Below are 13,747 nucleotides of genomic sequence, written 5' to 3'. Positions count from 1 at the left end.
GCGCCGCCGTATATAAGCGTTGCGGGGTCCTCGGGCGCGGTCCTGTCACGCTCGCACGGGGACGAGGCCGCGGCGGCGATGGCGGAGTTCGAGCCCTACGACGACCGGGCCTACAGCAGCTTCGGCGGCGGCCGCGGGTAAGCGGGGCCGGGGGCAGCACTCGGGGCTCCCCCCGTAGCTGGGACGGGAGCGGGGAGCAGCGGCCCCGGCTGGGCGAGGCGGGGGCGCGGCCGCAGGGCTTGGCCTGCCCTGCTCCGCGGGGATGGCGGGCGGGGGTTGCGGGGTGGGGGCGCTGCCTCTGGGAACTGTTTGGGCTCGTTCTGCCCCCCGGCCGCCCTCCTGCAGGGCGGGGGAGTGCCCTACCGCTGGCCGCGGCGGACCCGCTTTGTGCGGCGGGGTGGGGGCTGCGGGTCCCGGGGGTCCCGGCCGTCCCCGCTCCGCTCCGGCCAGCGCCGCGGGGTTCAGGGCCGGGCGGCTCGGGAGCGCCGGGAAGCGGCGGGATGAAAAGGGTGTCGCTGTTCCCGCCGTCCCGGAGGCGACTGGAGGGGGGATTTAGGGAGGTGCTGGGCCAGAGCCAAGGAAGGCCGTGAGGAGCTTGTGCGGCGCCGGACCGGGATGGGCGGAGGGACCGTCCCTGCAGGACTGGAGCAGGGCAGGAGGCCGCTGTGCTGGCGGGACTAGACGGCCCTGGGAGCGGGCAGCGTTGTGGTGCCTGCGGCGGGAGGAAATGGGAGGCCTTTGTGGTGTCTCCGCTCGAGTAGCGCTGGGAGCCGCCGTCTTGCGTTATCCGGGGCTCCGGGTGCTGTAAATCCCTGATCCTTAGGAATCGGACTTGTCTCCGTCTCTTTGCTGAAGAGTGTTTTTAGGGGAGGAGCTTAAGACACAATAACGAGTAATTAGAAGTTTGTCTTAATTAGGGTTAGGAAAGTGCAATCAAACAATTGATTTTTTTGGAGGTTGGTGCTGTTACAAGTTTCTGTGTGTACTGAAATAAAACAGTAGACATAAATTTGTGGACTAAACCTCCTTGTGAGCAAATTTTCACAAATGTATTACTGTATAATCAGGTCTTCAAGGGTGTATTGCCTTATCAACAGTGTTTGTGCCCGTTTTTGCTCTTAGATGAATAACTTGGTTTCATTTCAGACTCTTTAGGCAGCAGGGAGGAGCTGCTGGACTTAGAACAGCAGTAAGTTCTTGTCTTTGGAAGTATTCTGATGCTTCAAGCATCTCAAGCTCATTTTTGTGCACTGATACTCTTTGTGTCTAATTCAGAAATGTCCCAGAGCAAACAGATGGTGTAGCCACTTGCATTTCTGTTATTTTTTAAAATTTTGTTACAAAATAACCTTTCCAGCAGCCTAAAGTGGTGCTTGACTCATTATAAACTCAGGTATTGCTGCACAGTGTATCCTAGTCAATGTAGGCATATTCTGTATAGTAATAAAATGCCAGTTAAAATGTTATTTTATATTCCAATTCCTGTAAGAGAACTTAAATTTACTGTCAGGGAAGATGTGGATCCTTGCTTGGTAAACAAAAGGCATCCTGCAAATTAGTAGATGTCTTTACAGATAAGAAAATGTACTTAATCTAATTTACCTGTGGTTGTAAACATCAGATACTACTGATATTAGAGTCCAGTGTGTACTTCTATCTAATTTATTGTAATTGCTGTTAAGTTACTAATAGCTAATTCACAATTTAACAGGTGTATGTTGTATGAAGTGTAATGAAAGCCTGACTGTTCTTGAAGGTTCTGATTAAAGAATCCCATGTTAATTTAAAGTGGCTTCTGCTCATTTTTAGGCTATCTTGGACTGTAGGATTAATGTAAACTCAGCTGAGATGTAGTAGTTTTTGTGGAAGTTGCATTTTGCATAATATTTGGTATACAGAGCGAGTGAGCACAGGATTTCAGTATGACAGATGGGAAATCAGTGCCCAACAGGTTCTAAGTTATCTGCCTCTTTCTCATAATCATCAAAATAATGGTGGAAGAGCATCAGGAAATGACTGGTGTGATGAGATGGGATTTTGCTATACCTGAGATGTTTAGTGATGCACTGACTAAAAGCTGAATCATAATATTAGGGGATGCAGAAGTCACTTTATTCCTGGTGAAGAATGTGATGCTGACATAAATGACAAAAGGCTTACTATAAAGCTTTTTAGAAAGTATTTTGGAGCCCAAAATTTGACAGGAAAACCTGTAAGCCTGTTAAGCCTATTGAGGCCTAATTGAAACTGAAAGTCTGTAGAGCTTCTCAGGGTAGAAAGAAGTGGGGAGTATTTACCACTCCTAACTCACTGCTAGGCTGTTTATTTAGGTGTGGCTTGAAGTGCTGGGCACCCTACTAAAGGTTAAGATTCACCTGCTGAAGTTCAGTGAAAATGGAGAGTTAGTCCTTATGCTTCTGCCAGCTTGGATCCCATGTCTTACCCATCCAGCACTGAAAGCTATCTCCTAATTTTTAGGCTTGGATAAGCATTTTGCTGAAGACATCTGATACTTACTGCAGACATGTCCTGGGTTGCTTGAATTGGGTTTGAATTTGGTAGTGTTGTGGTCTTGCAGGGTTGATGCTGTCATCCTGCTGATCCTTATGCTGCCCCAGAAAAACTCTCATGTAAGAACCCAGGTAGGCTATTGTGTCTGTGCTGTGCAAAAGGCAAATCTTGAGTTTTGGTCCATAGTGGAAGGCTATTTAACTCAGATGCTGGGATTCAAAATATCCTTCATTTTGAACTTGTGGCAAATCTTTTCTGGAGATGTAACTAAACTTTGCAAAAGAGTAGCTTCAAAATGGGAGTTTAGTTGTTTTCTACCCAATATGGCCAAAGGCATTAACTCAGCCCACCAAAGTTCAATTTTGGGGGTGTTGCTAGAAGCAAGCTTTCCTCTTCAGCTTTCTGCTTTGGTTTTCTAGGAAGGAAATCAAGTCATGTTTTTCAGATTCTCACAGTAAGATGACATAATTATTACCTAATTGTGTCTAAGCAAAAGTTTAGAGTGGGAGATGCAGATATTCATTTGGATCTCTGGTTTGCCTAGTTCAGATGTGTTTTCAATTATTTTTTTACTTTTGTCCTACGTTGTTGCAAATGAGAGAATGTTCCAATCTCATTGTTTGGTTACTGAAGTCAGCCCCTTTCTTCTATTTCACTGTTTCAGTGTTGGAAAAGATGTAGGGAAGTACAGAAACAGTTTCTTTTTGTAGTGCTATACCTGAGTTCCATAAGAAACTTGGTTTGAAAGATAGTTATTGACCATTCCTGTTCTTCAAATGGAAACTAAAATACCAAAGGTATAGTTATATATTTGATAACCAGCACCTTAATATCAAATTGGAGAAAAATATTTAATTTTCTGATTTTCAAATCAATCTGGATTGCACAACAGGGCATGGATTTCCACACATGCAGCCTGTGAAGTTCTGGTGCACTGTGGCAGAAAGGAGGTTTGTCTATAGCACAGAAAATCCCTTTGGGGATTGAGAGTTGTGGTTTTAGAAGTGGTTCAGACAGAGCTGAGTGGAGATTGTTGATGAAAGTTGTAGCTCCAGCCCTTGTTCTCCGTCTCATTGCCATCTTGGCAAAGTGCTCTTTGCAGCTGTCCAGATCACCTTGTTGGTCTGGCTGAGGACTCAACTCCAGGGTGCATTTGTAGGTGAATCAGCTCCCTGTGAGGTGACTGGCAGCGCAGGGAATGCCCTGAGAATATGTACAAGCTCCTTTCAAACTCAAGTCTGATATTCCTGTAGGACATAAACATTAAGATTTTCTTTTTTGGATGCAAATTAAATATATGATCTATAATAGCTGTTCCTAATGCTACAGATGATAAATAAGGACAAAGGCATGGAACTGATTCTATGTATTATGGGATTATTTAGAACAGCAGCTCAGCTTTCTTGGAGCTCCTTCTTTAAACTCAGTCTTGTAACTAAAGTAATTCACAACTATTACAGCTTTAGTTCTCCAGTATGTTTTTGACTTGTTAATGAGACAAAGGCAGATGAGGAATATTGTCAAAAATGCTAAAATGCAAACCTGGGTGGACACTAATTAAAGATATGTAGATAGTGATTCAAGTAGATTTAGCAGCATGTTGATAATGTTGGTGACAAATGATTCTTGCATGGAGCTGCAAAATAAGGCACAAATGACAAGCTCACCTAGGAAAAGTTAAAGAATCTTATTCAAGCTTAATGCATTATCTGTTTCATTAGTAGTAAAATATTTATTAAATACTGTCAAGTACCTTGCTTGCCCAGTGGATTTTTTGACTGCATGCAGCCAGCCAGAATAAAAGGAAATGATAAAATTATTTGACCTTCTGGATTTTAGGAAGGACTCTGGAGCAATTTAATTGGTTCATGTCACATTGGTAAATCCTGCTTTGGTACAGCTTGTGTTCCACCATGGTTATAAATGCATGGGGAGCCTCAGGGAAAGGAAACAGACATGAGCAAAGCCCAGTAGAAGGAAGGTGATAAAGGGAAGATGGACATAGTAAGTAGATATTTCAGGTAAAGGTCAGAGATTGCTTATGTGGGACAAATGGTGTTGGAACCAGTGGCATCCTATAGCCTACAAATCTAGGAGCTTTCATTTCAGGTTGTCTTGTACATACCTTGCTCTCTGTACAGAAATTCCAAGTTGGCTTTTGAAGATTAGGCTCTGCAGGAAGTTCAGACAGATGTGTTACATTAGTACAGGAAAGAATTCAGCTGGTACAATTTATTTCCTCAGCACCCAGTACCAAGAATTTAACTGGTACTGAGGGGCAAGACAGGGAAAGACCACCTAGTTTACCTCTGTAATTCACAAGACAAAAGAAGTAAGCATCCAGACAGCCTGTGATTTTTTTCTGCCTTGTTGAACCAAATTTATTCTGTGTTCAGTCCAAAGCATCCAGTCCAAATATCCAACAATTATGGCCACAGCTTTAGACTTAGGGGAAGGTGTTTCTCTTAAGCTAAATGTTGCTGAGATAATTTGGATGATTGTGGAGTGGGTGTTGGTAACATACTGTTTAGTTAAAAGCATTGGATCCAGCTTAATTTCCGGATAAGCTGACAAACCTGTGCCATACAAGTATTTATTGCCATAAATTATGCTTAAAATCTATTCTAAGATGGTTTTTTTTTTAGAGGTAATGCTTTTGAGCAGGAGACATTAAAGGTAGCCTTATGTTGCTTTCCTTAATGAATTGTGAGTTGAGAAGTTCATTCATCACCTCATTAATGAGTTCAGCTCGTAATGTATTCAGTTTCCCACTCAAGTACTGCAGCAGGAAATACTGGAAAGGAGTTGACCAACTGTTCAGGCAGCAGGTACAGGCAAAAGGACAGAAAAACTGACCAAAGCTGTGGAAAAATGGACTTGCAGCTAAAGCCAGCACCTGAGCAGTGCTGTGGGCTGCACTGTGGCTGTGCTGGGAGGCAGTTCCAGAGACACTGTGCTTTTCCCAACAGGTCTCGTGGTGGCGGCCTTGGTTCCCGCAGAAATAAAGAGCTGCCAACAGAACCCCCTTTCACAGCATATGTGGGAAATCTGCCCTTCAACACTGTCCAAGGAGACATAGATGCCATTTTCAAGGATCTCAGCATAAGGAGCGTACGACTAGTCAGAGACAAGGAAACAGACAAATTTAAAGGTGAGCGTTCAGAGTTCTTTGGTGGTAGATGAAAAATGAGTAGGCAAAAAAGTCACTTTAAAAGGGAATTTCAGTCTAAAGCACAGTTTTTTCTCTCCTTTTATGTTGACATGCAGGTTTTCTTATTCACTAATATGTATCATTTGAATGAGTCACTGTTTCATCTTCTTGAGATACAGAGTAACCTGAGTGAGGAGTCAATATTTGTCCTGACAAGAAAGAACTTTCTCAGACCTTGTCTGGTATGAATTATACCAGAGCTGACCCGCTTAAGCCCCATGACCTTAAGTATTAATTCCTTTACTTCAGAAGACTCCCATTGCTTCAGCTCTGTCTTTTTTTAGTAGACAAGGAGAGAAAGCAAGTAGATAACCCATTCAGGCAGCTGTTTTAGGGGATGCAAATTCAATGCTATGGGGATTGTCTGGTGGAAATGGACTATATTTTTAAGTTACTTTAAGGGGTGGAAAAGAATTACCTTGGAAAACATAGGGCCTTTGAGTAAATCCAGTAAATGATGTGATGACACAAAATCATACTGCTGCCCACATGAGTATTTCAATTTCTTGTTTAAAAACACTAGGAACAAAGTGTCAGTATTCAGCTGAAAAACTGTCTGAAGGCATAGATCAGATCTAATCTATAATGAGAACTCTGTGGAAAAGGGAATTAGAAACATTCACAAAATGCCCAGAGTTCTATTTCAGGGTTTGCCTCATCATTAACAGGTGCAGGTAAATGTGTTCATTGTTGATGATGATTGGTTTCTGAGCCATGTGCATTTTGCATGTGCACATCACAACTCATGTGTAGAAGCTGTTAGCAGGAAGGCTCTTGCAGAGGCCTTGTAAAGTGTTATTAACTTGACATTTGTTTCTTACAGGATTTTGTTACGTAGAGTTCGATGAGGTGGAGTCACTCAAGGAAGCTCTTACATACGATGGTGCAGTAAGTACACTTGCAATTAATTTGTGAGATCAAAGACAAGCATAAGTCTCAGACTCTTTGGCAGCCCTTCTGATCCATCCTGACCAGATTCTCCCCTTGATTTAACAGCTTTTGGGCGACCGATCACTCCGAGTGGACATAGCAGAAGGCAGGAAACAGGATAAAGGTGGCTTTGGCTTCAGAAAAGGCGGCGGGCCTGATGACAGAGGTGACTTCCAGTTTTCTAAGTAGTTTCTTAAATATAATGGTTGTGGTTATGGCTTCTGGTGCTGACTAATGCTAAGACAAGGCATGCAAGTGAACATGAAGATTATATTGAAAGGCAAAATTTTGTATGTGTATATATATATACATTTCTAACCAGCTGCTGCTGCCGCTCCTGAGGTGTCTGAACTTTAGCTGTGCTTTGTGTCCAAAGGCTGGATGTGTTGTTACTCCTAACCCAGGAAGTGAGACCAATACCCCTAATAATGTTTTGTGTCTTGCAGAGGACAATCATAAGCCCAACAGTCTGATCTGCTACTATTTTATGATGATGTATGACAAGTGAGTAAGCACACGTAGGCAAGTGCTTATTTTGGAGTATGTCTCTTGTTCCAGTGCAAAAGCATTCTTGCCTGCAGTTGAAGGTTGGTTTAACTGGACTCACCTGAGGTTTCCATTGAATGTGGATTAAAGAAACTTTTCTGGACACTTTATTCTTGGTTAGCTTAAACTGACTGTTCCTGTTCAATGGAACTTGGTAGTAGCAAAAGAAAAGGATTTTCCAGCAGCATAACTTTGTATATTGAAGGACTAAAACATTGATTTGGTGTTCCCTTGCTCAGTCTCCCACAGCTTCAGACTTGAACAAAATTGTGGCTTTTTTCCTAGGAATGGGAGGAGGTTCCAGAGAATCCAGAGGAGGTGGATGGGATTCCAGAGATGACTTCAATTCTGGTATCAGTATTAACACTTATACAGATAGGAAGCCTAAAAGGCACTGAAATGTTCTCATTTTCATTTGTCACCATTACTGGTTTGATTGAATCTACTCTGTGTGCCAACTTTGGACATCCTGCAGCTGTGGTGGGATTCCTCATGGGGAATCTTCTGTTAACTTGACAGGAAAGTGTCTCAATAGAAAACTCTGAGATGACTGTAAATGACAGAATTCTTGTCCAGCTGTAACCTATGGGTGCCTGTTTGAAGCATTTCTCAAACATACAACTAATTTCTGAATAGTAGCAGAAACAGACAGATGTAGGAAGGCTGATACTCTGTCAGAGCAGAGGCTTTCATCTTCTCAAGGAGATGTGATGTCATTATATGCGTGTCCCTGAAGTAACTGACTTCTTTAAAGTCAGATTAGTGTTCCAAAGCATTTGTAAATGCAAAATGTTCCTGACCTTTTAGACCTGCTTTGGTAATGCAGCTTCAGCAAGTGACTGAGCTTGCTGAGTGGAAGGTAGTGACGGAGCCATTGGGTTTGCTCTTAACTTCCAGTCAGTTCCAGCTATTAGAATGCAGGGTGGCATTAACACAATTGCTTTTGTCCTCTGAACTCATGGGTTTGGTCCATTTTCTGATGGGGAGATGTTGGCAAGTACAACTTTGCAATGTCTGGTCTCTGCGTGAGTGGAATGAACGATGTAGGAGAAGCAAAGTGTGCCCTTGCCCCCAGCCTGGACTGGAGCATGATGCTGGAGAGAGGAGCTTGCTGCAGTGCTGCGCTTAACCTGCCTTTGGAGCTAAGCATTCTGTGTCACAGCTTCGTACCTTCTTTGGCAGCTTCTCCAAATGTGGATGCATTTCAGCCTGTTAAATGCTGGATGAGTGATTTGTGAGCCAAAAGCGTAGCATTTCAGTCTTAGCTGCTACAGAAGCTTTTCTTCTCAGGTTGTACAGTCTTGCTCTAGATCAAGTCTTTAAAGATGGCTTGTTTGACACTGAAGGAAGGGACAGCTCTGCAACTCTGCCAAATACAGAAATGAAAAGTAAAATCTCAGTTGAGAAACAAACAACATTCTCTTCCAGGCAGCTTCTGAAAATCTGAGTGTATTCCCTTTCTGTATGCTGATAGCCTGAAGTATCCTCCTCCCACTGAAACACAGGCAGTGGGGGCTTGGAGGGATACTCAAGGATAGTCACTGGCACAGACTGGAACTCTGGTCAGTGACTGATAGTTCTTGATTTACTTTTTTTGGTGATACATAAACTGAAGAAATGCAATCGCTTTTAAGTCTGATTTGGCTTTTTCCCCAGTCCTTTAATTAGTTTAGTAAATGCCTGGTTAGTTTATAGTACAGCTAAACAGGCCTGGGGTTTTACTCTGTTTCATAAGTTTATTTCAGTACTCCCCAGCTATTTTCCCATTTGCTCTGCTCCTGCAGATTTCATGCTGAGGCTGTAGCCAGTGTGATGATCTGGCTGTGGAAGTACTCTGAGTACTCGCAGTGTTTTCTCTCAAGTCAGCTAATGATGTTAGCAAACTGAAGTTGCAGCCAAGGTTCACATTTTAAACTCTCTTGACCCACTCTCCAGCACTCCAATAAGCCTCTAAGTGGATAAAGCACTTTCTGAAGTTGGCATAATGTGCTTGGTTTCAAATGGAACCCGAACAACTCCTCCAGGAGGTGCTAGAGCTCTGTGAAACAATCTGTCTGCAAAGGCTCTCAGTGCATCACCTTGGACTGACAGTGTTGACTAGCAAGGTTTTCCAGTCATCCAGATATGTCTAGATTGAAAACATTGCAAAAGATGCTCTTTAAATTCACTGTCTTCCATCTTCAGGATTCAAAGATGATGACTTCTTGGGAGGTCGGGGTAGAGGAACCCGCCCTGGAGACCGGCGACCACCAGGTGCCTCCATGGGAAGTGGTGGCACCGGTCGCTTCAGAGATGGGCCTCCCCTTCGTGGGTCTTCCATGGACTTTAGAGAGCCAACAGAAGGTAAACTCCTACTGTGTGTGATTTGGTCTTCCTCCGCAAAGGAGGCTCCTGGTTTCGTTGTCAGGTTAAAGCTCCCGCCCTTCACAGGCAGATCTCACAAGTGGAATGTTTTTCCTTTCAGAGGAAAGAGCACAGCGACCCCGACTCCAGCTCAAACCTCGAACAGTCGATACTCCCCTCAATCAAGTAGCCAATCCAAACTCTGCGATCTTTGGAGGAGCCAAGCCCCGGGAGGAAGTAGTAAAAGAACACGACTGAGTTTGGGGTTGAGAGGGAATGGGGAGGCGGGAGAAAAAGCAAGACAGTACAGAGTGACTAGCTCTGCTGGAATGTCAACCCTGCAGTTTACCATTCCTGCCATCTGGTATTTGTCCTCTTTGAAACCGAAAACACAGAGCTTGTGAATGCATGTCAGCTGTTAACAAGTGGTTTTTAGTACGTTCTTGGCTTTGCTGTATCTAGTGCCTGCTTTGTGCTGAGTTTCCCTCTTCTGTTTCCTTCCAAGCAGCACAGTTGCCAGTAGATAAGGCAGTGTGGCTGCTTCCACAAGTGTGGAGGTCTCTGGACAAAGGTGCTGCTTCACTTCTTCCTTTCTGGGTTTGTTTTACTTTAGAAGCACAGGTTAGACTTAGTTATTTCCCTGTATTGTTTCCTTTTACTTCCTCAGTGTTCCTCTTCTGACTTGCATGTCTCGTTCTGTATTGCTGTGGCTCTGAAGAGGAAAACTGAAGAGTCCAGATGAGTTGAACAGAAATTTACAGTTCTAACCAAGTAGTGAAATACCATTCATGACAATTGGTGATAGTCACTGTTCACAGCAGAGCCCCTTATTAAACTGAGGGGGCAGCTGCTCTTTCACATGGGTTGCCAGGAAGGATCAGTTTAATGGATGCCTTGCCTGACAAGCCTAGTGAATAGCTGGTGGAATCAGTGTGGATAAAGCCTCTGCCAGCAGCCTTTTCCTGCTGGCTCTTGACTTCCAAATGGTATGATGCTACTACAACTCTGAGCTCAAGGTTAGTGCTGCAAAGCCATGCCTGTTTGAGCACAATTGCTCACTGGCTCTTTCTGCTTACTTTTTTGGGTTTTACATGTTTGGTAAATTTTTAAATGAAGTTTCTACAAATAAAATTGACTTTTTTATTTTTGTTGAAGGAGTGTATACTTTGCCATGCAGTATTTGATCGTCACTATCCCCTGTATTTCTTTGCCCGATGGGGTACAGTTTTAGGACCTCAGCTTTTAGAATACCTTGAAAATGGGCATATTAGAAATCTTTCTGCTATAGATTCTCATTTAGAAGTTTGGGTAAAAAGCATCTCTTGTTACTACACCTCTCTTCACTTGAAATGTTTCCTGTCAGTGTTCTGTGGGAGGAGGGAGGGGAGGCTGAAGCAAAAGGAGAAATTGTTAATGTTTAAAACCAAAACCTGGTTCTACCACACTGAAGTTTGGACATGTCCAGTGTATGGGAAAAGCTTGGGCCCATATTGCCAGTGCTGTGAGCCTTCAGATAAACCAGCCAGCACCCCAGAGTACTTACAAGAGGAGGTTGGAAGCACGGCTGCCCCACTACCAGCACCACTGCTAATGATGAATTTCTTCCCTAAAGTTCCCATTGTAAGTCAGAGTCCCAGCAATTTACAGAACTACTCTTTCCTTCTTTCTGCCTTTCACTTAATCTGCTTCTGAGATAAGAACCATTTGTCTAACACTAATACTTAATTTAAGACAGACATGCATTTGTGTGGTTGTATTCCAAACCAATAATTGATCTATTTACATCTTCAATGTGGAAAAGATTTTAAGAACAAATTCCCATACAAAAACTCACTTCTAGTCAAGACAGTTGACTTTTAAATGTAAAAACAAAGGAAAAAAAAAAAAAGAAAAGAATTCCAAACACTTAGCACATTCTGCTTCATAACAAAATAAATTTATGGATATGGTATTTTGTGAATGATCTTTTAAATAAAAGAAAACATTAAGTAATATTTAACATTGGTCTTTATTTGAGTCTACTCTACCATGTTTTTCCCCCCTTCAGTTTTCAGATATTGTGTTAATTTGTCCTAGAGCCATTCTGATACAAAATAAGGGGGGAAGAGGAAAAGATAGAGGGGAGGAATCTGATCTAAAGAGTGCTGGAACAGTGAAGTAAAAATTAATTATGGATGGAAATGAGCCCAGCTTCTTTGTCCAGTGTGACTTCAGTGTCACTTGAGTGCATTGCTAAAGCTGCCAGGTGGGATTTGGAATTCTTGCAGCTGATCAGGCTGTGCTCCTCCAGATGGGTGCTGCTGCTGCTGCTGCCCTGTGGCTGGCAGTGGGCAGGATTTGTCCTTCCAGTGTGGGTGCTGAGACAGTAAATGGCTCAACTGCTGCTGTTTTGCCAACTTGCTCCAAACTCTTCCAAACTGAGCCCTTTCCCATTAGGCAGAATGGTTAAGGAGGCTGCTGCCCTGTGGCTTTGAAGTGTGAAAGCTTTAAAGTTGAAAGAGGTAGAGCCATGTTTTTATTGAGGAAATGAGCTCTGACCTCCCTGCTGGTTTTACTGCTTTCCATAGCCTGAAAGGGTGGGAAGTGTTCCTGCTTCCAGCTCCTCAGTCCACCCTCTTTAGAGCTGCTCTTACCGTGGCTTGAGCAGTCCCAGTCCTGCACTGGAGCTGTGTGTGAGCACCTGGCTGTCCTGCCTGTCAGCCTCAGGAGTGTGGAAGAGCAGAGCTGGTGGAGACTTGGTCCCCTGCAGCTCTTGCCACGCTTATCCACAGCTGCTCTGTCAAACTGGTGCTGCTGGAAGCAGGGATTTCATCACTGCATGGAGGAAAGGAGCCCTGAGGAGTGAGAGAGGTGGCAAATGGGTCATCTTAGTTCTAGATCTCTTTTTCTGTATCTGCTAATACTGGTTTGGTTAAGAGTTTCCCACTAGTGAATGCAGCCTGATCCCAAAATCATTGTGTCTTGTTTTGTTTTGTTTTTAGTAATTTTTCATATGCAAGCATTCATGCATTGCCTGGTTTCTTTGGAGCATTCCACTCTGTGCTTCCCATGTGGCTCAGGGTCAGACTCCTCCAGTCCTTTTTCTTTCTCTCCTTCAAAAATTAAGTGGATGAACATTTTCCTATACAGAAGCTTATCAAACCAACTTTTATCAGCAGTTAACTATATTTAATATATGGATGTGGCATTTAAGTTTTGTAGGAGGAAGCAAGATTATTTTCTTGCCATCCTAGCAGGAAAAGCAGTTGAGGTTTAACCTGTGATGCTTTACTTTACCTGCTGCTTAAAGCTAAGCCTGGCATGGCAAAGCCCAGACTGAGGAGGTAGCAGCAGTGTAGTAAATGGATCATTCACTTTGTGGCTATTCATGTTCTCACTGAATTATTTCTGGTAGCTGTGCAGTGCTTTTTTCCAGCTTAAAACTTAGACAAATAAACAAAACTGAAGGCAGGAAGGCACCAGGCAGGTTTTGGAACTGGAACCGAGTTTGCTTTGCTGCTGTAGGAAGTGCTTTGCCATGTTACACCAGTTTAATTGCAAGTGGGGAAGGTGGGAGTCTGGAAGAGCTGTTGGACAGTGGCATTTAATGAGCTGCAAAACTCTGCTGTCAGCCACCAAAAAATAATCCCCACTGAACTCCTGATTCCAGGAATGCCCTTGGGAGAGCTCATCCCAGCCCTCAGGGCAGCACCCAGTGCTGGCACGGGTGTGTTGTGACTCCTGGGCTGTGCAATCCTGCAGTGATTTCTGAGGGGGCTTTGTGCCTGCGGCCATCAAGGTTCTGCTTGCTGAAGAAAGGTGGAGGAGTGTTCACACATTCAAATAACAGGCTGGTGATGGTAGAGACACATTAAATTCATGCCCTCGAGTGTGGCTTCCTGGCCTTCCTAAAGCAGCAGCAACTTGTTCAGCTGCTGAGACGTGCTGCCACTACTCAGAGTCTCCAGTGCTGACTGTGAACTTGTGAAGTTCTACAGGTGTTCCAGGGCTGATGATGGTTGTGGCCAAGCTTGCTGTCCCTGGGCAGTTTTGGATGATACTGATATTTTTAAGTTATGAATATTGTTATAGTTTCAGTCCTGACTTTAGTACATAATCTAGTAGGAGCATTTGCTACCTGTAGTACTGGCTGCTGACTTGTCTTCAGGAAAAATGATAAAATTGTAAGAATTTTAGAGCAAACCCTATAATATTGCAACCCTTCCT

At 43.6% G+C, this 13,747-nt stretch overlaps 1 protein-coding gene across 2 annotated transcripts; it reads left to right on the top strand.

The window, feature by feature from the left end:
• The first annotated feature begins 38 nt into the window (after positions 1 to 38).
• On the top strand, positions 39 to 11,535 carry EIF4H (eukaryotic translation initiation factor 4H). 2 transcript variants are annotated; one of them, XM_086858940.1, is made up of 7 exons: positions 39 to 137; positions 5,481 to 5,662; positions 6,546 to 6,610; positions 6,719 to 6,818; positions 7,484 to 7,549; positions 9,383 to 9,541; positions 9,663 to 11,535. In XM_086858940.1, the coding sequence occupies exons 1-7, from the start codon at positions 79 to 81 to the stop codon at positions 9,797 to 9,799; spliced, it is 768 nt and encodes a 255-aa protein (XP_086715066.1). In that variant the 5' UTR covers positions 39 to 78; the 3' UTR covers positions 9,800 to 11,535. The 2 variants fall into 2 exon arrangements, with proteins under 2 accessions (XP_086715066.1, XP_086715067.1); XM_086858941.1 differs by lacking the exon at positions 7,484 to 7,549.
• Positions 11,536 to 13,747: the final 2,212 nt, after the last annotated feature.

This window comes from Cyanistes caeruleus, chromosome 21, assembly GCF_971803275.1.
Source record: "Cyanistes caeruleus chromosome 21, bCyaCae1.hap1.1, whole genome shotgun sequence".
Lineage (NCBI taxonomy): Eukaryota > Metazoa > Chordata > Aves > Passeriformes > Paridae > Cyanistes > Cyanistes caeruleus.
The sequence above is the reverse complement of the archived record's forward strand: the minus strand, read 5'-3'. Positions and strand labels throughout refer to the sequence as shown.